General features: G+C 43.1%; 1 protein-coding gene across 1 annotated transcript in view; it reads right to left on the reverse strand.

The window, feature by feature from the left end:
- Positions 1–21,875, reverse strand: part of map4k5 (mitogen-activated protein kinase kinase kinase kinase 5) — a 79,073-nt gene that overhangs the window by 33,091 nt on the left and 24,107 nt on the right. Inside the window, exons 5-14 of the mRNA XM_056296502.1 lie at positions 18,543–18,607; positions 18,042–18,097; positions 16,814–16,861; positions 15,239–15,281; positions 15,049–15,121; positions 6,280–6,411; positions 4,950–5,012; positions 4,126–4,207; positions 3,214–3,330; positions 1,196–1,274 (exon numbers count right to left, since the gene is read on the reverse strand). Of these exons, the coding sequence (XP_056152477.1) occupies positions 1,196–1,274; positions 3,214–3,330; positions 4,126–4,207; positions 4,950–5,012; positions 6,280–6,411; positions 15,049–15,121; positions 15,239–15,281; positions 16,814–16,861; positions 18,042–18,097; positions 18,543–18,607 (758 nt within the window). The remainder of the gene's footprint in view (positions 1–1,195; positions 1,275–3,213; positions 3,331–4,125; positions 4,208–4,949; positions 5,013–6,279; positions 6,412–15,048; positions 15,122–15,238; positions 15,282–16,813; positions 16,862–18,041; positions 18,098–18,542; positions 18,608–21,875) is intronic.

A 21,875-nucleotide genomic window follows, 5' to 3' on the forward strand; every position in this document is an offset into this window, starting at 1 on the left:
ATTTGAACAGAATACACACAAACCTTTTAAGTTAGATTTGTCATGTAGCCTTCAGCACAAATGACGACGATGACACTTTTAAAAACAAATTCAACAAGGAACCACAACATCTTCAGTCACTCTTTTTTTTTCTTTCTATTTTCTCCCCGTTTGTATCCGGCAAATTACCCCGTTAATTACCCCACTCTTCCGAGCCATCCCGGTCGCTGCTCCACCCCCTCTGCCGATCCGGGGAGGGCTGCAGACTACCACATGCCTCCTCCGATACATGTGGAGTCGCCAGCCGCTTCTTTTCACCTGACAGTGAGGAGTTTCACCAGGGGTACGTAGCACGTGGGAGGATCACACTATTCCCCCCAGTTCCCTCTCCCTCCCGAACAGGCACCCCAACTGACCAGAGGAGGCGCTAGTGCAGTGACCACGTTACATACCCACATCTGGCTTCGCACCCACAGATACGGCCAATTGTGTCTGTAGGGATGCCCGACCAAGCCGGAGGTAACGCGGGGATTTGAACTGGCGATCCTTGTGTTGGTAGCTAACGGAATAGACCACTACGCCACCCGGACGCCCCTTCAGTCACTCTTTAAGCGGTCGGTTTTACATTACTGATTTTATCATGTAGCCCTGCCAGGCACTGGCCTCAAGAATGGAGGAGTTGGTCCCTGGTCGGTGCACTGTGGCTGCCTCCTGCCCCCCAACATAGTAGGATGGGTCAAACGTAGAGGATGAGTTTCCCTACAGGGACTGATAATAAAGATTTTCCTACTACAGGGTGAGGGATGGTTACTTGCTGCTTATTGAAAAATACACGCAACAATATACGATAGCTTTAGTGACTTCTGTCAGGCCAGAGGAAGATGACATAATGTGCTACACCATGGCGTTGTGGAGTACTACAGAGCTACTTTCGCTTCAGTGAATCTCCAGGCTATTTTTATGCATGCCACCATACAGTCAGCCCTGGAGCCGGGCCAGAGCAGCAGGATTAGTGGGATGACCCGCAGACGGGCTGGACCTCTCTGGATCAAACAGCAAGGTTGACGCTCACATGTCCCGATGAGGGGACAGATTCAGAGCACTGACCAATCTGAGGGGCCAGAAAGGCCTGAGCAGGTTGGATGCTTTAGATGCGACATCTGTGACTGTTTTACCATTTGACAGTGAGGGTGGCATATAACAACAGTTCACTTACAGTTTATCTCGGAGCGTGTCCTCTCAGCTCTCGCCTGCTTGTTGGTGGAGCGGATGGTGTGTCTGACTGCAGACAGAGGCTGGGGAAAGACAGATCAAGAAATAGAAAACAAAAGTGGCGGCAAATGATGGACAGGCCAGGTCGAGGTGTGTAAATTTCATACAAGGAAATGTTCAGAGTTAATTTAAGGCTTATTTTGTTCCTACTGAAATAAGAAAAGTTGAATGGGGACACCCTAGTATCAAAAATGCTCTTGAATATCACAAAAAGTTTTTACTCTAGCTTGAGATGGTAATGCTGACACATCATGAAAGAGATCCTGCGAGTAGGAGAGCTGGAAATATTCTCTCAAACCCCTTTCTGTTTTCCCCGTAAATGCTTCTGATGTTGCCATCCAGCACACAGAGAAGCTGTTCAACTGCTTAAAACCAGCTCCAAGAAACACAGACGAGCCAGTGTTGGATTTTAGTTTAAACTTTTAAACTACCGAAAGCAAGTCAGGCGAAAATTCGCTCAACAGTTTTATGGCAACGCGTCTAATGAAGCAGTGAGCACGATCAGTTTGCTTGGTTAAAAAGCACATACACATTCTTATTAGCTTATTTAAGCAGTGATGCCATCAAGTTAGCACCAGAACGACCAGGATTTCACTCCTACCTAAAATGACCATGAGCGGTCAAACTGACTGCCGGTTTTTAAACTCTATATTGTGTCACGATAAATACCCAACTGAGATATTAAGGCATTACATATGTTAGTATGTCTGTTATGAAACTAACTGACACCAAAATGAACATTTTAACAACTTTAATGCTATTTTTCAGACCATTTAAAATGGCCGCTGTCGAACGCCTGTAAATGCTGCAACGCCTCGGTGGTAGTCATGGTGTGTCCGTAGCGGCGTCTGTAACCAGACAACTTGGAAATAACCAAACATCAAGTTTAGACTATTTCTCTGCACTGGAGGACGCTCGTGTGTTTCTGGGACAGAGCAACAAACCTCACGAAGGAAATGACGCACCAACTCACGTCATAAATAGTGACATGACGCACACGATGACGCACAAATTACAAGATGGTCACGTTGACCGCTCACGGTCGTTTTAGGTAGATCTTATAACTTTTTTTTGTGCAACTGATCTAAAACTCATTTTAATGTAAATATATGCAGTTTTAGGAGTATTCAGGGAGTGGCAGGTCTGTACCCCCCCCCCCCCACAAAATCCAAAACGGTCAAAATGACAGCCTTGGTCGTTCTAGTGTTAAACAAGACTCTCGAGCCGTTTCTTCTAGAACGTGTACACCTTGTCACATCAGTATCCAACCCCGAAGCCGTGTGTATAAAACCTTCAACTCTACTGCTCGCGGTCAGCAGCCTCCAGGAACTCTCCACCTCCACACGTCACAACCCAGACACCGCTCCTGCTGTCTTGTATCAGGGACACCAGCACAATGGTTGTTTAAAAAAGCGCTGGTACCACCTCTTTGGCCGCCACTTAAACATGATGTTGATGCCAGTTGGAATAATAACGTCGGGGGGTGAGGATGTGGGGGCGAGGAGCAAAGGAAGGGCGAGAGAGGAGTTTCTCAGGAACATGAGAACACACTGGGCCGAAACACTCCGGCCTGGCTAGACTTTCAACTCCTACCGCAAACACTAACTACACTAATAGCTGCTAATGCTGAGATTTGTGTTCCCCGCTGCTGTACAGGCTGTGGAGCAAACACCTGCATAAAGCTTCTTTTACAAGCAACAAGGTAGTAAAGGTAGCACTAATCAGACAAGGACTATTAAATTTGATAATGAAAAACTACGTATGACACCATTCTACCACTGCTCTCAGAATACAGATGTGTTTTAATGTATGGATCATTTTCATCCTCCTGGTTGGTAGGACATATATCCATTGATCCCATTTACTGCCGTATGAACCCTGCTTAATCCCAAAGTATTTTTCATTTTGTTTTTCCATTGCTCTGTGGTTATTTGCAACACGGCAAACCAAACAGGGCACTACCTCGAGGTCGTCGTCGTCCACTTCACTGAAGTGCTGGTGGTTGTCTGGGTTGTTCATCTTGTCCAGGAGGTCAACAGCCAGCCTCCTGGTCAGGCCAGTCTGAGCCACAAACACATGCTGTGAAAATTAAATGGAGTTTAGAGCTTATTGAAAAAGTTGGAGGGTCAGTCAAGAGCCAGTACTAATGTGCAATGATAGTCTAAACATGCAGTATTGCAAGTTCCATGTCCCTGGAGAGCAGGGATTATTAGAGCTGCAAGATTTCAAATGCATATAACTCAATGTGTCAACACACTTTTAGATTCTAAATCGGCTCGGCCAACAAAATGCAATACATATTTTTTTTTGTATTTTCCCCCTTTTCTCCCCAATTGTATCTGGCCAATTACCCCACTCTTCCGAGCCGCCACGGTCGCTGCTCCACCCCCTCTGCCAATCTGGGGAGGGCTGCAGACTACCACATGCCTCCTCCGATACGTGGAGTCACCAGCCGCTTCTTTTCACCTGACAGTGAGGAGTTTCACCAGGGGAACGTAGCGTGTGGGAGGATCACGCTATTCCAGCCAGTCCCCCCTCCCCCCCGAACAGGCGCCCCGACTGACTAGAGGAGGCGCTAGTGCAGCGACCACGACACATATCCCACATCCGGCCTCCCACCTGCAGACATGGCCCAATTGTGTCTGTAGGGACGCCCGACTAAGCCGGAGGTAACACGGGGATTCGAACCGGCAACCCCCTGTTGCTGGCAACGGAATAGACTGCTACGCCACCTGGACACCCCCATATTTTTTGTTTTAAGCATTTCCACCCCCCAAAGGCTCACAGATGAACATTTGACTCTGACGTTGCAAGGACTCTACTAAATGACAAAACCATAAGCTAAAGAGTTCAAGGTGAGATTAAATTAATTACAGAGAGAAGTTTTTCTGCGGTGGGCCTCTTCTTTGGGTTCTTTGTCAGAGCCACTTTCACGAAGTTATGGAAGGCCGTGGACCTGGGGGGAAGAGTTTATTCCAGTTTAATACACTTCCTCGAATTCTGTTCTTCCAAAAGATCAGATCATTTAGAGCAGTGGTTCTCAACCTTTTTGGGGTCCTGGACCCCCTGCGTATTTTTGATCTACCCTGAGGACCCCTCCACCTGATCTTGGGGGAGGGGGGTTGCAATTTGATAGAAACAGTAGAAACTGCATTTTAAATTGCATTATAGCATTTATTCACTCTTTGGGGCAAAAATAAGAGCTTTCTGTTGTAACTTAGATATAGTTAACAACACAGAATATGTATGCAGTAACTTTCAGATATATGTAACAACAGAATTCTTATGCAGTAACTTTCCGATTTATGTAACAACACAGAATATGTATTCAGTAACTTTCAGATATATGTAACAACAGAATTCTTATGCAGTAACTTTTAACAATGCAAACGGGAGCGAGATCTCTTAATTAAAATACAATAAATTACACTTGTGAAACAGATGTAATTAGAGAAAAAAGTCCTGTTACCCTTTATAGTTTAGGTGGATAAAGGTCTGTCACATTTGAGTAAAATAATCCTATTTCTATAAATGTCATAGGATCTTTTTTTTTAAAGATATTTTATTTTCACGGACCCCTTGCAATTACACCACGGACCACTAGGGGTCCGCGGACCCCCGGTTGAGAAACACTGGTTTAGTGCAGCATCAAGTTAACACGAGAACAGCAGGCTGTAAATCTCAGCATTCACACTCACCACTTGGTTTTGTCTTTTAGCTTGGGAGGCTGAAAGCTGCTCTTTGACATCAGAAACAACGCTCTGGGAAGAAATACAGAGACAAGTACTTTTAGGAATGCCCAATATAAAATCAGGATGTCTCACCAGGTTAACTTTTCAGATAAATACATGCAGTTGAAAACAAAACCAGGTTCCCTTCTGAAGATAGCACATTTGTCATCATGTTAGCAAGCCTACTGCCAATGAAATCCATATCAGAGTCCTGATAACTGTCTTGAGTTCAATGAAAAAGAGAACAGCGTAGTACTGAAACAAACCGCAGCCCACACAACAAGGGAGACTCTTAATGCATGTACACGCGAATAGGAGAGGAGTCCTGTGGGGAGTGACATTTTGACAAGACAACTGCATCTGAGTCATCCACGTTCTTCACTCATTCGTCTATGAAGAGGACAAGGATGATAGGCTACCCTACAGGACAGGATAGTAAGTCAAGATGCTGTACGTAAAACTGCTGAGTGGCTGTGAAAAAAAAAAAAAAAAACATAACGAGGCATTTCAATACTGAAGTTAAGCCCAAATACCAATCTGCCGAACAAGTATGTGAATATTCGGGTCCAGTTCTTTAAGAGAGATGTAAATATATCCAAGTATCAAGTAATATGTAATTTTGCTTAAGATACTAGATTGTCAGTGTAATATTTCACCATGTTAAGACATCCATCCATTAGCTGAACTGCTTATCCTGCTCTCAGGGTCGTGGGGATGCTGGAGCCTATTCCAGCAGTCACTGGGCGGCAGGCGGGGTGACACCCTGGACAGGCTGCCAGTCCATCACAGGGCCGACACACACACACACACACACACACACACAAACATTCATACCTAGGGACAATTTAATACGGCCAATTCACCTGACCTACACGTCTTTGGATTGTGGGAGGAAACCGGAGTCCCTGGAGGAAACCCACGCAGACACTGGGAGAACATGCAAACTCCACACAGAGGACGACTCGGGATGACCCACCAAGGTTGGACTACCTGGGGCTCGAACCCATGACCTTCTTGCTGTGAGGCGACCGCACTAACCACTGCGCCACCGTGCCGCCCATGTTAAGACATGCAAGGACCTATAATCAACTACCCATACAACAGGTGACGTATATTCACCCAAATATTTAAGTTTGACATAAAAGTGCTAATTTTAACTTAAGCATACCTTTGATTACAACAGTGAAGTAATCAAAGGACCCGATGAAGCGCTAGCAGAACACAAAAGCAGGAAGCACGCCTGTTGATGGTCTGAGGAAGCGCTGGCTGATAGTGTCGAAAGACATTTGAACTGTACCTCATTGGGTGTAGGTCAAACATGGGGGGTTGCAGCTCAGCCAGCTCAATGGACGTGATGCCGACAGCCCAGATGTCACACAACTGGTTGTAGCCTCCGTTCTTCTCTACTGCAGCAACCTCGGGAGCCATCCTGCACAAACGAAGGACAAAGTTGCGGCAATGATCCCACAGATTCTTGGTGGTGCCCCAACATGGCTAGCTAGGTGTTTTGGTGTCTTGCCATTTCATTTTCTTATAAGTTTATTATATATACATAGATGAATCCAAAGTAGTTGTATCTGTAAAAAAACAACATGTGACACAACCTCTCTTTGTGTAATATTCTTTGCATAGTTAACTACAACATCATGCCAAGCTCCTGGTTAACATTAGTGGATGTGGCAAATAAATCTGATTCTGATATATGGCCACTCGGGCCGGGCATTGTCAAAATTTTCTTATGGCCACTGTCAGCCCAACAATTGTGGATGCCAATATATCCCCCCCCCCAGCACCAATCGATTGGACAGAAACCACTAAAGACAGCTGAATTGTCAACAAGTCACTGCCCTGTTTTGTGAAAGACTCATTGAAAATCAGTGCAACAAGAAGGTGGCTCAATTCCAAATGCCAGTTCCTTTTCGCGCACGCTTTGAATTCACTTTACAATTATTTACCAATTTGAATTCTCAAGGAGGACGACCATTAAATTAGCAAAATAAAGGGACAAAAAACAAATCACCCAAAAAAAACAACCGCCAATTGGATTCAGCCAATCGCCGATATATTTTGTCCAATTGCCCCAGTCTAAGGGCCACAGGGTTCCTTAGGGTGGACAACTATGTTCATTTTTATCTTTTTAAAATTTTTTTATTTTTATTTAAGTGGCATGCACCTTGCAGGGTGCCAAGCCCACATAAGCTTATAAGACACCATTCACATGGCGTACAAGTACAATTACTTCATAACACGAATTACTCCATAAATAGACCCAAGAAGCTCACGAGAAAAAAAAAAAATCAGTCAGAATCATACACATAATCACCAGCAAAAGCAGAGTCAAACAAACAAGAATCACAAGCAAAATTAAAATCACAGACAGAATCAAAACAGCCTATACTCAGCCTGCACCCTTCTTTTATCCTGACTGGAGATATAAGACCAACTTCTCATCCACGCTCTCCCAAAAAACTTAGCCAAATAACCTCTTCCTTGAAAATCCAACACAACATATCCCCCTCGCAAGAACACAACAAATCAGGATTTGTTGCTTGCATCCTTTCAAACAGAAAAATTCTTAGGTCACTATACCTACTACAATGGAGCACCAAATGAAACTCATCTTCAATAACACCTAGACTGCAGTGAGCGCACAAACGTTCTTCAGGTAGGCCTTTAAATCTGCCCGCCTCAACTGCAAGAGGCAGGGTACTGCTTCTCAACTGAGCTTAGAGACCTTTGTCTTCTTATGGTTCTGTAAAGTATGACGATCCCCCATCCCCCATCCATCTGTACGATCCTGGAATAACTTTTGTCTAAGCAGGTTTATGTTACATCGTAGGTTATTTCTAAAAATAAATTGCAGAATTGAGTTAGAAAATATTGTGTAGAGATCCATTGACCATGGATAATTATGCGCTCTATCCCAGTTGAAGATCTGTTTGGTCCGCCTCTCCTTTAGTAACTGAACCAAAGGATTCCATAACCTTATCATTTCGCATTTCTGTTTCACATTTGATTTTCTCTGCCTCACTGAAACCTGGCATAAACCCATAGACTACTACTTTTGGCTGCTCCCGTTGGCATTCCATCATAAAGCCCCAGACTGTTTCTCACTAAACCAGGCCACACCCACAGGATTCACATACACTGATAAACCAGAGCCCTAGAAAGAGAGAGTTACGTCAATGAGGGGTCAGAAACAGAGAGGGTCACGTGGTTCATGTAGCCGCCGAATAGTTCCAAATGAAGCTTGGCGTGTCATTGAAATAAAATGCTTAGCCGCGATTTCTGGTAACTACTAACCAATATTTTCAGATTTTTACATTTATATATAGATATAGATATATTCCAACGTGACACATATTCTATGCGCATGTGTAGGAACATTAAAACCAATATTTTGTTTGAAATTGACGAGCTATCACGCTTTAAATTACATCGTTAATTTGATTCAAACGTGCTTGTAAAATGGTCATCATTAAAATGTCAACTGTAGCTTCTTACCTGTAAATTAACCTTTGATTAATGCGAGAAACATACCTTCGCCATAGAAATCCTATTGCCCCGGGTCGCACTGTTTGGAACTATCCGGGACTCCCATGATCCGCCATTGCTGTTAAATAAGTGGCCCATTGACGTCTACAGAGTTGACGTAACTCTTTCTTTCTAGGGCTCCGTGATAAACCTCATGTTGAGGAGTGGGGTGGTGGTGTTGCTGCTGTTTACAGGAAGGACATTAAAACAATCACGTTTTCCCATTCCTGCGCTGAGCGGCAGGAATAGGAAAACGCGTTATTTGATATCGAACATCTTGCCTTCAAACTCTCTGGTCCCACTACCCTGGTCACTGCCATTATCTACCGCCCCTGCCAAGCCAAACCCCTCCTTTCTCTCCGATTTCTCTGATTTTCTGACCCAGCTATGTGCCATCTCACCTTCCGTTCTCCACCTGGGTGATTTTGATATCCACATTGATGACACTGGCCGTAAATCTACCATAGAAGTCCGGGTAGCGTGATGGTCTAGTCCGTTGCCTACCAACACAGGGATCGCCAGATAGAATCCCTGCGTTACCTCTGGCTTGGTCAGGCATCCCTACAGACACAATTGGCTGTGTCTGTGGGTGGGAAGCTGGATGTGGGTATGTGTCCTGGTCGCTGCACTAGGTGCCTCTTCTAGTCGGTCGGGGCACCTTTTCAGGGGGGAGGGGGAACTGGGGGGGGCAGCATGATCCTCCCACGTGCTATATCCCCCTGGTGAAACTCCTCACTGTCAGGTGAAAAGAAGCGGCTGGTGACTCCACATGTATGGCAGGAGGCATGTGGTAGTCTGCAGCCCTCCCCAGATCAGCAGAGGGGCTGGAGCAGCGTCTGGGATGGCTCGGAAGAGTGGGGTAATTAGCCAAGTACAATTGGGGGGGAAAAGGGAGAAGAGAAGAAAAAAAATTCTACCATAGAATTCCTGGAACGCCTACAATGTTTCAACTTCACAGAACATATAAACTTCCCTAGTCAGAGCCATGGTAACATCCTGGATTTGGTCTGCTCCACTGGTCTCACAATACATAAACTCTCCAGCCTCAACCTCAATATCTGACCACCTGGACATCACCATGGACACTGACATCCCTATCACAATCCCAAAAGTCAAACCCATAATATCCTTCTGAAATCTCAAATCTATCTACCCCTTCAGCTCTTTCTGCTTCTCTTGCCAGTAAAACGTCTGCCTCCCCTCTCCCGTTGTCTGAAAATCCCTCCGATCTTGACAATTATTAATAATGACTCCCTCGCCTCCTGTCTTGATCAGCTGGCCTCCATTAAAACCAAAACAGTCTCGTTCACGCACACAGCTCAAAAGACTCTCCAAGAGAACTGATTTATTAGTTCATCTCCAGGCCTACTCAGACTACCTTCAACAATACAAGGAGGCTCTCATTACAGCCCAGTCCACCTACTACTCATACACTCTGGCTCCACCAACCCCGAGGCTCTCTGTTCCACAATAAACAAACTTCTCAAATCCAGCGAAAATACCGCCAGTTAATTCACAGTTAGCAAGTACAACTCTTTCCTTTCATTTTTCCAAACTAAAATTGACACCATCAACAGCAACTTGACCCTTCCCCCCCTTTTTACCACTCAGCCCCTGTCAAAGTTCTCCCATGTGTCCCCAGTGGAACTGTCCAAACTAATGGTAGGAATGAGAAACTCCATTTGTCTTCTGAATCCCATTCCATCCCATCTTAAGGAATGTCTCCCAGCTATCTCCTCACCCACCACAGAAATAATTTACTCCTCCTTCAGCTCTGGTTCAGTCCCCCATATACTTAAACGGGCTGCTGTCACTCACATGCTCAAAAAACCTGGACCAAACCCTGATATCATGAGGAACTTCTGGCCAAGCTCCAATTTCTATCAAAATGACAAGAACGTGTTGTCGCCTCTCAACTCAAAGCTCACTTCATCTCCAATGACCTGTTTGAACCATTTCAATCCGGTTTCTGCTCACAGTACAGCACAGAAACAGCCATCCTTAAAAACACCAACGACCTCCTCCCCTCCTCAGACTCTGGCCACCTCAACATTCTCATCCCAGGGATTAACATTTTTTTCAGGCCAAGTAACATTCCTTTTTTGTAATTAAAAGTTTTTTATTGATTCTGAAAAAGTTGGAACATGACAAGTTAACAAATGAAATGAGACACCACAAATAAAAATAAAATGACTATCAAAATAGAAGAGAGATTCGTACAAGAGAAGATACAGCACTAGTCATAATCCAAAGAAAATGAAGCCACCCAAGCAAACTAAGATAGGAATCCTATTTCAGGATCGTCAAACAATGAAATATAATTCCAAAAATGATCCCAGATTGGTCCCCTAACATGATTTCTACCAGTCATCCTGATCAACATGGATTCAGGCCAAGTCACATTCATATTCAGTGCACGTTTTTAATTTATCTTATTATAACAGCAAACAAAACAATGTTTTTGTTTTAAGTGAGCCTCTTATCACTTAATAGAAAAGGACAACCCCCCCCCAAAAAAAAACAAAAACAAAAAACTACAGCACCAGTTCCTAGAGGGCTTAGGTGCTGAGTGGCTTGGGGGGGCTGTTTTGTCGGGGCATTTGGGCATTGTGAAAATATGCATTTTCACATCATTTTGGAACATTATCACTACATTTATAAAAACACTACAGTACACTCAGACATTAGCGAGAAGCAAAGCCAAACAAATATGCTCACTGATGAAATAAGCACTACGTCCTGAAATAATCCTTCACATTTCTATGAGTGATCGCACCGTGTGCCATACAAAATAACATCGGTAAAATAAGACTTATAGTGAACAGATTTGATCATCCTCCCATAGCTATTTGACAATGTAACGTCTGGCTGCTTACCAAAGTTTCTGTATGGTTGGACGTCTGTAGACAGCTCACTTTCACAGTAGCCACTAGTCAGCTGACAGTTACTGTAGCGAGTCGATTCCTCTCTCGCTCTCATTCCTCCCCCGTAACTATTTTATCTGACAGTTAACATTTTTCAAACTGTCTATTTGACCTCATCTTCTGTGACAGATGTAATTCTTTGCTGTTTTACAGATTTTCTCCCTGGTTCATTTCTCGAGTAAAGATGTCAGGAGACGCTAAGAACTCATTATCACTCACCATGACTCTATTTCCTCTCTGGCAGTAAAACACGTTACAGCAGCCTTCAGAAACTCCTGCAGGTGGGACTGCAGGAGTTTCTGAGTGCAGCTGGGCTAATGAAATACTCTGTGCTGACTGACTCTGAAAGACCCACTTCTTCTTCTTCTTTCAGCTTATTCCGTCTCTCAGGGGTTGCCAGAGCAAATTTTATAGTTTCCATCGGTACCCCTGTGAGGGCACAGCACCAACGGCCGCCGCTGTCAACCCGGGCCTTGGCCGATCCGTTATGGGCTTGTCAATCCACATACTGATTTGGCAAAATTTTATGTCGGATGCCCTTCCTGACACAACCACTAACCCTATGGAGTATGTTTTATAGTGAGTCTGAAAGATTAAAAACACTTGCTAGCCTAGCAACATTAAGGCTACAAACAACCCATAATGCAACACTGTAAAATACCGTAGTTACTCTGGTACTCCCTCCATTCAAAAAGAATGTTGTCTTATATTAGGGCTAAACCGGTATGCTTTGGTAGAGAACCGTCATAGTTTTTTTCAGAGTTGTAAAAACCAGGTCCAGAAAGTAAATGTCCAAACCGTGTATTTGCTCCAACCATGTTACTAAACCAGCTGATTTCATTAGCTAGTTTTCCCTACCTCGTTGAGGAGTGGTGTTGACTAGAATCTGCTGATGTGGAGTGGAGCAAATACATGGTTAGGACTTTTACTTTCTGGACCTGGTTTTTACACCTCTGGTTTTTTCCGTTTATTCGGTTTAGGCGCGGGGCAAAAAAATGCTTATGCGCAGGTGTTATACTCTCTGGAATCCAACTGATGGAAATCCATCGTAGCGACGAAGAACTTTAATCCCTGTCGTGCTCTTTGACCTCACTGCAGCTTGTGACTATCAACCACACCATTCTTCTCTCTCAACTTGAATCCTTCCTCAACATCACCTATACTGCCCTCTCCTGGCTAAAGTCATATCTCACAAACAGACAACAGTTCCTCAGCGTCAACAACTGTACCTCCTTCACCACTCCTCTGTTCCAAGATTTTCTCCCAGGGTTTGGTGCTTGGTCCTCTCCTGTTCATCTTCTATATGCTCCCCCTTGGTAACATCATATGTTGTCATGGTCACCATTAGTGCTGCACGATTAGTCTAATCGCAATCGCGATGTCAGCCTGTGTAATTATATAACCGCAATAGGCTGCGATTTAATTAAATAATAAAATGTGTGTGTGTGAATGTCTGTTTGTGTGCAGTCTGTATATCTACGCCCATAATTAAGAGATGACCAATCAGTCTCTGTTTAGGCAGTGAAGCGTGTGCAGTGTACGGTCACATGACTATCCGGTGTGCTATGTGCAGACCAGAAAGAAGGAAAAAATGGATACCGATGACAATGAGCAGGTTAACTAACGCTGATGAACTGGTGGCAACCCCCCCCCCCGCAACCTGTAAATGGTGATATTCTGGATTGAAGCTCAGCAATACTGAGCAGAAAGAGGTACTGTGTAAAACATGCAAGTTGAAAGTCGCTACATTGTCACGGCAAATTCGTATTATTTGTATGTGTATAAATTTGTTTATTATATTGCTATCACAATATTGTCCACAATAATCGCAATATGACTTTTTCACCAAATTGTACAGTCTCCACTTCCACATCTACTTCTACATCCAGTTCTACATCTCCACTAAATCCATCACCACTACAACACAACTTACTCCAGTCTGACCAAGCACCTCACTGAAATTAAATCATGGATGCAAGCCAACTTCCACAAACTAAATTGTGATAAATCTGAAATGATCATCATCGGTCCCAAATCCCTTACCAAAACCACTCACAACTTCTGCCTCACCATCGATAACTCCACTCGTCTCCCTCACCACACATCTGTGACATCGTAATCATTTGACAGCAACCTCTCCTTTGAACACCACGTCAGTCAAATCACTAGAACTGCCCCTTTCCACCTGAAAACATAGCTGGTCTCTGCCCATCACTCTCCTTCTCTGCTGCCCAAATGTTGATCCATGCCTTCATCACATCCAGAATTGACAACTGCAACAGCATTCTCTACATCTCATCATCCAAGGTCCCAAACAAACTCCAGTACTTCCAGAACTCTGCTGCTCACCTGCTCATCTACTGCCACTCCCGTGACCACATCACCCCTGTCCTCCAGAACCTCCACTGGATAACTGTCCCACAACGGATCCAATTCAAAGTCCTTCTCCTCACTCTCAAAGCTCTCCATAACCAGGCCCCCTCCTACCTCACTGACCTGCTCCACTAACATACTCCTACTCCTTCCCACAGCCTTCGCTCCTCCGATGCCAACCTCCTGTCTCTACCACACAGGACCAAGCACCGGACCTCCCGCCTCCACCACACAGGACCAAGGACCGGACCTCCCGTCTCCACCACACAGGACCAAGCACCGGACCTCCTGCCTCCACCACACAGGAGCACAGACCCAGACCTCCTGTCTCCACCACACAGGACCAAGGACCGGACCTCCCGTCTCCACCACACAGGACAAAGCACCAGACCTGGGGAAACATAGCCTTCTCTATAGCTGCCCCCACCCTCTGGAACTCCCTCCCCAACCACAACAGAGACTGTACTGATCTGTCCACGTTCAAATCATTAATCAAAACTCACCTTTTCAGAATTGCTTTTAATGTGTTATTAACGTTGTGTGTTACATGTTTTTGGTGTGTTGCCTTTATGTTTATTTGATCTTAAGGAGAGCATCTTTGTGTACCTTGAAAAGCGCTATACAAATAAAATGTATTATTATAATTATGTGCTCTGTCCCAGTTGAAGATCTTTTTGGTCAGCCTCTCCTCTGGTAACTGAACCAGATGATTCCATAACCTTATCATTTTGCATTTCTGTTTCATTAAGCAACACTCCCACCCCAAATCACCTTCTATGGGCAGCTTTGTTGTAAATTTATGTACATCAAGAGAGCACCTTGTGGCACATTTTTTGAATGGCGTAGTAGTCAATGGTAGTTGGTTCCATTCTTACTACAGTACCAGCAGTACCTAATACTGACAAAACATCCATCAGCAAGAGAAACCAATCCCGAAGTAGAGCATGTGTGTTCCAGTCTACGCCACAGGCAGATATGGGGATGAGCTACTGTCAAAGAAAATCTCATGGCACAATGCAACAAGCAGTTGCAGACAGTGTCCCCGTGTTTGTCCATAGTCTGGAAAAACAATATATGTTCCTTAAATTTTGTACTCTATAAAGATTTTAGGAATATAAATTTTTCATAGTAACACTTTATTGTTCTGTGGTAGCCTAAGGACTTGGCTTGTTATCAATGCCTTCAAAGAGGAGAGCCTTTCCCATCGACTTATTAAACGAGGGCCGTAGACTTACCAATAGGGTGTTCCAATGAACGACTTCCTTTTGGCAATGGTGGCAGTTATTTTGGCTGCAACTCCAAAGTCAGCTGCAATAAGGAGTGACAGGGCTTTTCAGATTATGTAACGCAGACAGACAGACGGACAAACACACGACTGAAAAGAGTTTTAAGACCGGAGAATTAGGAGTCTGCAGAGAGGCTTACCTAACTTGACATCGCCGTTGTCTTTGAGAAGTATATTGGCACCCTGATTTAAAAAAAAAAAAAAAAACAAACAAAAAAGTTAGGGCTCTGCTCCCAGAAGCCTAGTTGGTATTCAGTTCGACGATGCGTTCATATGAAGGTTTAAGTCTTTACCACACAGAAGTAGAATAAAATACCGGTTAATTTTGAGGGAAATGAATTGTATTCAAGTGAGCATGTCAAAGTCAAACAACATGTCGTGTACTGATTTGATTTAACAGCAATGTTGATTCACCCCCTCGAAGTGATATTTTTGGCAACACACACACAAGATGGGGTAAATAAAAAAAAAAAAATTAAAAAAGTGTTCATACAACTTCTGGCAATAAGAGCTTCCTGTGTGGTTAAAACCTTAATCATCTTCTTCTTTCAGCTTGTTCACTGTTTCTCAGGGGTGGCCACAGTGGATTGTAGTTTCCATCAGTGCCCTGTGAGGGCACGGCGCCAATGGCGGCCGTTGTTAACCCGGGCCTCAGCCAATCTCGTATGGAGCCTCGACTGATCCGGTATGGTCTTGTCAATCCACGTAATGATTCGGCAAAATTTTACGTCGGATGCCTTTCCTGACACAACCGCTAACCCTATGGACGGGGGCACGTGTAAAGCGCTGGATGCCATCCCAGTATTCATGGACATCAAGGTTAAAACCTTCATCCTGTGGCGTTATTTTTCATGAAAGCTGCTGAAGAAGCCACCACATGTATCAGTGCTTTTATAAAGTACTTCTGCCAGTGTGTCTCTGTTGGTCGAGACTGACAGTCTGTTCTGCTAGCATCCTGCAGAGATGGGAGGAAACAGGAAGTGCTCTCTGCAAAAAGCTGAACAGAGATAATAGGCCCAGCCCTGACCTATTGCGATAACACCAGAGACCGAAACTGACCCCAAAAAGCCACTGACGGTAATGACAATGGTCACATGCTTGCATGCGAGTGCGCCCCCACTTTGTGCCATTGCCACAATTCCCAGCAGTGAAATCCCCCCAACGTCTTAGCAAAAGCACAACCAGAGCACTGGGTTTCTCTACAGTGGTGTTTAAAAAGAAAAGAAAAAGTGAAACGTGAATCGCATGCTTTTCAATTGGCTGGTTTCAAGCAAAAAGAAATTTAGAGTGATGTGCGCCCTTAAAAAAGCCTTTCGCAATATAATGCATGTGCATTTTATTCTTACTCTATAATAGCTTTTGCTTTACTATCTTTTTACCTGGTTTCAAGCAATGACGCAATATTCCTGTGTGCGGGACAACTTCATCAAATACATTCATAAGGAAAACAGGTTAATTGAAAATTATAACTTGCAATAAATTCAAAACATGTATTAGGAGCCCCCCTCCCCCATCTTTTCTTATGTGAAACCTCAGAATTCCCATAAAAAAAAAATAAAAAATTTGATGGTTTTTTTTTCAGATCAGATCTCTCACATTACAGAAACTGTGTCTTATTAATGCTCTGTAACAGAAAAAACTGCTGGTGTCTCGGACAGGTCTCCTAACAGTGGTAGGAAGACGCAGGATGAATAATAAGACAATAAAGACGTTACCTTGATATCACGGTGCATCTTGCCTTTGCTGTGCAGGTATCCCAAACCCTGTGGAGGAAATGATTTGGGTTGCATCACTGCACGTTTTGGCGTCAAGCTGTAAACTTGAAAATATTCCTCCAAAAAAAAAAAAAAAAAAAAAAGGCTGAACAAAGGAGATTAGTTGTTCTCACACTGCCTTCAGGTCCTCGGAAATCTCAACTTACGAGTACAGAAAACGTAAATAGTACGTAATGTGTGTTTATGTGGGTTTTGGTCGGAAACCTCAAGATGAACACTGCAGGGTAGTTATTTTTTCGTTGTCATTTCATTACCAAATCTCGCACCAATGTGACATAACAAAGACGTGAGGATGTGTATTCAGTATGGACAGAATCGATGTTTTATCAAGTTATTGAGCGAATAGAAGCGCTCAGAGAGTAGACAGAGGAATATGGGACAGGCACATATCCCGTCTACTGATGCCAGATTAACAGGTTTCCGCCATGACATTTTTAATAACCCCCCCAACTCAGAAACTTGGGGCTTAAAGAAAATTCAAACCGGTAATGATGATACTGTGTGCTCATCTCATAACTGTTACATTTCCCACATGACTTGAAGGCAACACAATTCCGACAGTACTGCTGGTTTCTATGTTCTGCCAGTTATGCAGCCATCTAATTAATAGAGGCGTTTTTAGACCTGGCACAAGTGAACCTAACAAATTAACTGTTAGAATAGAACACCAGGGGCGTCCGAGTAGCGTAGCGGTCTATTCTGTTGCCTACCATCATAGTTCGAATCCCCACGTTACCTCCAGCTTGGTCAGGCATCCCTACAGACACAATTGGCCGTGTCCGCGAGTGGGAAGCCGGATGTGGGTATGTGTCCTGGTTGCTGCACCAGCGCCTCCTCTGGTCGGTCGGGGCGCCTGTTCGGGGGGGAATAGCGTGATCCTCCCCCGCACTACACCCCCCTGGTGAAACTCCTCACTGTCAGGTGAAAAGAAGTGGCTGGTGACTCCACATGTATCGGAGGATGCACGTGGTAGTCTGCAGCCCTCCCCGGATCGGCAGAGGGGGTGGAGCAGCGACTGGGACGGCTCGGAAGAGTGGGGTAATTGGCCAAGTGTAACTGGGGAGAAAAGGGGGGGAAGGTCCAAAAAAAAAAAGAAAAAGAAAAGAATAGAAGACCAGCAGTACTGAGGGTCCAGAGGACATAAGTAAAGAACTACTAGAGCAATTACCTGTATGGTCTCTCTACAGACGTAGGCGATCTGAAGTTCAGACAGAGGTCCTGTCACTATAACACACAGAAAATAACACACACACAATAAATATTTGGTCCCCGGCATCCAAAGTCGAAAGCTTTTTGGTCTTGTTTAGAAGAGTTGAAAACTCTCGAAAGTGTGATTTTACATTTCTTCATATGATCCGGGAACGTAATGTGACACATACATTTTAAGAATCATGTCAATTCAGGCTTATGTGACCTGATTCAGATTAAATATACTACTAATCCACGTATGTGTTTTCTTAACAAATAAAATCCTAAATTAAGTTTGACACAAAACAATTTCTTTTTCTGGGTTCACTGCTGCTAAGAAAACAATTCTGCATAACTGGATGTGCACTGATGTGAATGTAATCGTCTTATGAAGCAGAGTAATTCAACAAGGTTGAAAACAATAAACCATCATCTTATGATGAATCATGATTTTGTGAGGATTTGAGCAATAGGATCTCACCATGATAAATGTCCTGGAGGGATCCTCCATCGCAGTATTCCATACATATCCAAAGCTTCTCTCGGCTGAACAGATCAGGTGAGACAATATGAAAATGACGCCTTGTGCCAATTGGCCCAAAACAATTATACAATTAAAGGATAATTCCATTTAAAAACCTGGGTCTTACCATTGTAGGTTTTGCTGTCGTGAACATTAGTTATGACCTCATTTTACTCACTGGCTTCACTGTAGAAAGTTTGTATAAAGGACCCATGTCACTGGACACAGATTTACAATGGCGTCTTATGGGGCAATGGCACAAGTGTCAGACGTGCTTAAACAAGTCCAGTTCAACCCTATTATCTCAATGATGTATTTGGAATTGAAAACAAAAGTGCACATTAAAAGTTATACCTGAAATGTCCAATATTATCAATGGTCGATAGCATTCCTAAGCTACTTCCTGGTTCAACTTGCAGGAGTGATCAAGCCTATACTTTAGGAAGTAGTAACCATCAACGAACTACCCAGCCTGTGCAACCGACAAGTCCTAGATAATGGGTAACCAGGTCCAAAGTCTAACTGAGACACTACGTCAGGGCTTGGCAAGCTTTACTATCAAAAGAGCAATTTTTGGCCAAAAAAAAAAAAAAGAAGCTGTCTGGAGTCACAGAACACCCTATCAACATTACTAATCGGTCTAAATGAGCATTCATTAATATGTTTTACTACATATGGCTACTCTGCAGTGGGCTATTTATGATTATTTGGTACTTTAACTTTGCATTTCCATTACAATAATACCATGTTTTGTTGAATTTAGGAAACTACAGAACCACAATAAAGGAAACTGTTTACATTGTTATTTTTATTGTAATATTATAAAATATACTATTTATAAATATTAAAATATTTCTGCAAATATTTTTATGTTATTTTATTATTATATTATATCATATTTTTTATTTTATTTCATTTATTTTATTTTTTATTGTTATTTTATTGCTATTACTAGAAAAAAATCCACTGGCATGTGTAGGCCTACTTTCAGTCAATCAATTTTATTGAACATGTTAAAGAAAACATAAGCAATAAAAACAAATAAATGAAGTAATCAACAACATATAAGCGACAAATAAGCAATTCAAATAATATCGATCATGTTCAAAAGGGGTCAGAACAAGTTGAGAACTTTCCTAGTCCTGCCCCCTTATACATTCATGCACTGATGATGAGAAATTAAAGTTCAATTTACAGCTGTCAGTGTTCGTGATATCTATCTTAGTCGACTGAAACAAATAAACCCATTTGGATGAGAGAGAAAAAACTGGTCACTGGTCCATCTCATACCCGTTTATATTTTGTTTCTGAAGAGCCTCTTTAGTTCAGATGAAGCTATAAGCTTGGCACACCTATATTTGGGGTATTTCTCCCATTCTTCTCTGCAGATCCTCTCAAGCTCTGTAAGGTTAAATGGGGAGCGTCGCTGCACAGCTATTTTCAGGTCTTTCCAGAGATGTTCAATGGGGTTCAAGTCTGGGCTCTGGCTGGGCCACTCAAGGACATTCACAGACTTGTCCCGAAGCCACTCCTTCGTTGTCTTGGCTGTGTGCTTAGGGTCGTTGTCGTGTTGAAAGGTAAACCTTCGCCCCAGTCTGAGGTCCTGAGCGCTCTGGAGCAGGTTTTCATCAAGGATCTCTCTGTACTTTGCTCCATTCATCTTTCCCTCGATCCTGACTAGTCTCCCAGTTCCTGACGCTGAAACACATCCCCACAGCATGATGCTGCTGCCACCACCACGCTTCACTGTAGGGATGGTATTAGCAAGGTGATGAGAGGTGCCTGGTTTTCTCCAGACGTGACGTTTGGCATTCAGGCCAAAGAGTTCAATCTTGGTTTCATCAGACCAGAGAATCTTGTTTCTCATGGTCTGAGAGTCCTTTAGGTGCTTTCTGGCAATCTCCAAGCGGGCTGTCATGTGCCTTTTACTGAGCAAAGGCTTACGTCTGGCCACTCTACCATAAAGGCCTGATTGGTGGAGTGCTGCAGAGATGCTTGTCCTTCTGGAAGGTTCTCCCATCTCCACAGAGGAATGCTGGAGCTCTATCAGAGTGACCATCAGGTTCTTGTTCACCTCCCTGACCAAAGCCCTTCTCCCCCGATTGCTCAGTTTGGCTGGGCAGCCAGCTCTAGGAAGAGTCCTGGTGGATCCAAACTTCTTCCATTTACGAATGATGGAGGAACACTGTGCTCTGTCTGAGTTGGTAGATCAATTCCTAAAGATTATAAATTTGTTTTGCTTAAATTCAGTGTTAGTTTATTTGCATCAAACCAACTTCACTTTATCAAAGAGTTTTTCCAAGTTGTCTCTACAGCAGAGTAAGTTTGTATCACCTGAGAATAGAATGGTTTTCAGGGCTTTTGAATTTCACATACGTATATTGTTTATGTACAATATGAACAACAATGGGCCCAACACTGAGCCCTGGGGCACCCCATACCTAACCTTCAGTAATTGTGATTTGATGTTTTGAATTTTGAAATATTTGTACCTATTCTGTAGGTAACTGGATAACCAGGATAGTGCCATCTCTTTGATACCATATCTCTGCAAATTTTTTTATCAACTCATTAACTACAGAGTAAAATGCTTTTTTGAAGTCCAGAAATACCTCTACTGCAGTCTTTGTTTTCTATTGCCTTTGCAATTTCTTCTACAAATCCTATCAGAACAAATGAAGTTATCCTGTTAGCTCTGAAACCATATGGTTGTTCATACAGTACATTATGTTTTGTGATAAAATCATCTAGTCTTGTGGAAGACTGGTTAAAGATACTTATGTGTCAGGGGTTTTGCTATATATTCGATAATATTTTTAACTGTAGACTTGAGAAAGAAGTCCACAGACAATTCCAGTCTGTGGACTTCTTTCTCTTAATTTTTTTTTTACAGCGTCAATAATTTCTTTTTTGCCAGTCCCTCTTATAAATATTGTTTCTTTAACATATATATATTTACTTTTTACACCATTAGTACTACCAGTCTTTGGAATCTCCCCAGCAAAACCAGGACCGACACCGGCAAAAAATCTATCGAATTCATCTGCAGCTGCAGCCACATTAGTAGTGGTTGTGTTGTTGTTTTTTTCAGGAAATGGTTGGAGTATCCTACCTTCCCCAGTTCCATTTTTAATAATGCCATTCAATATTTCCATGTATTTTTGATGTTGTTTTTGTTTTCTTCTGGTAATTTACGATATTATTCCTTTTTTGCGGCTTCTCATAATTTGTGTTAGTTTATTTCTAAACTTAGCACAAAAAGTAAGGAAATTTGTGTTTGGTAGATTATTT

Source organism: Lampris incognitus, chromosome 16 (genome assembly GCF_029633865.1).
Source record: "Lampris incognitus isolate fLamInc1 chromosome 16, fLamInc1.hap2, whole genome shotgun sequence".
NCBI classification, from domain to species: domain Eukaryota; kingdom Metazoa; phylum Chordata; class Actinopteri; order Lampriformes; family Lampridae; genus Lampris; species Lampris incognitus.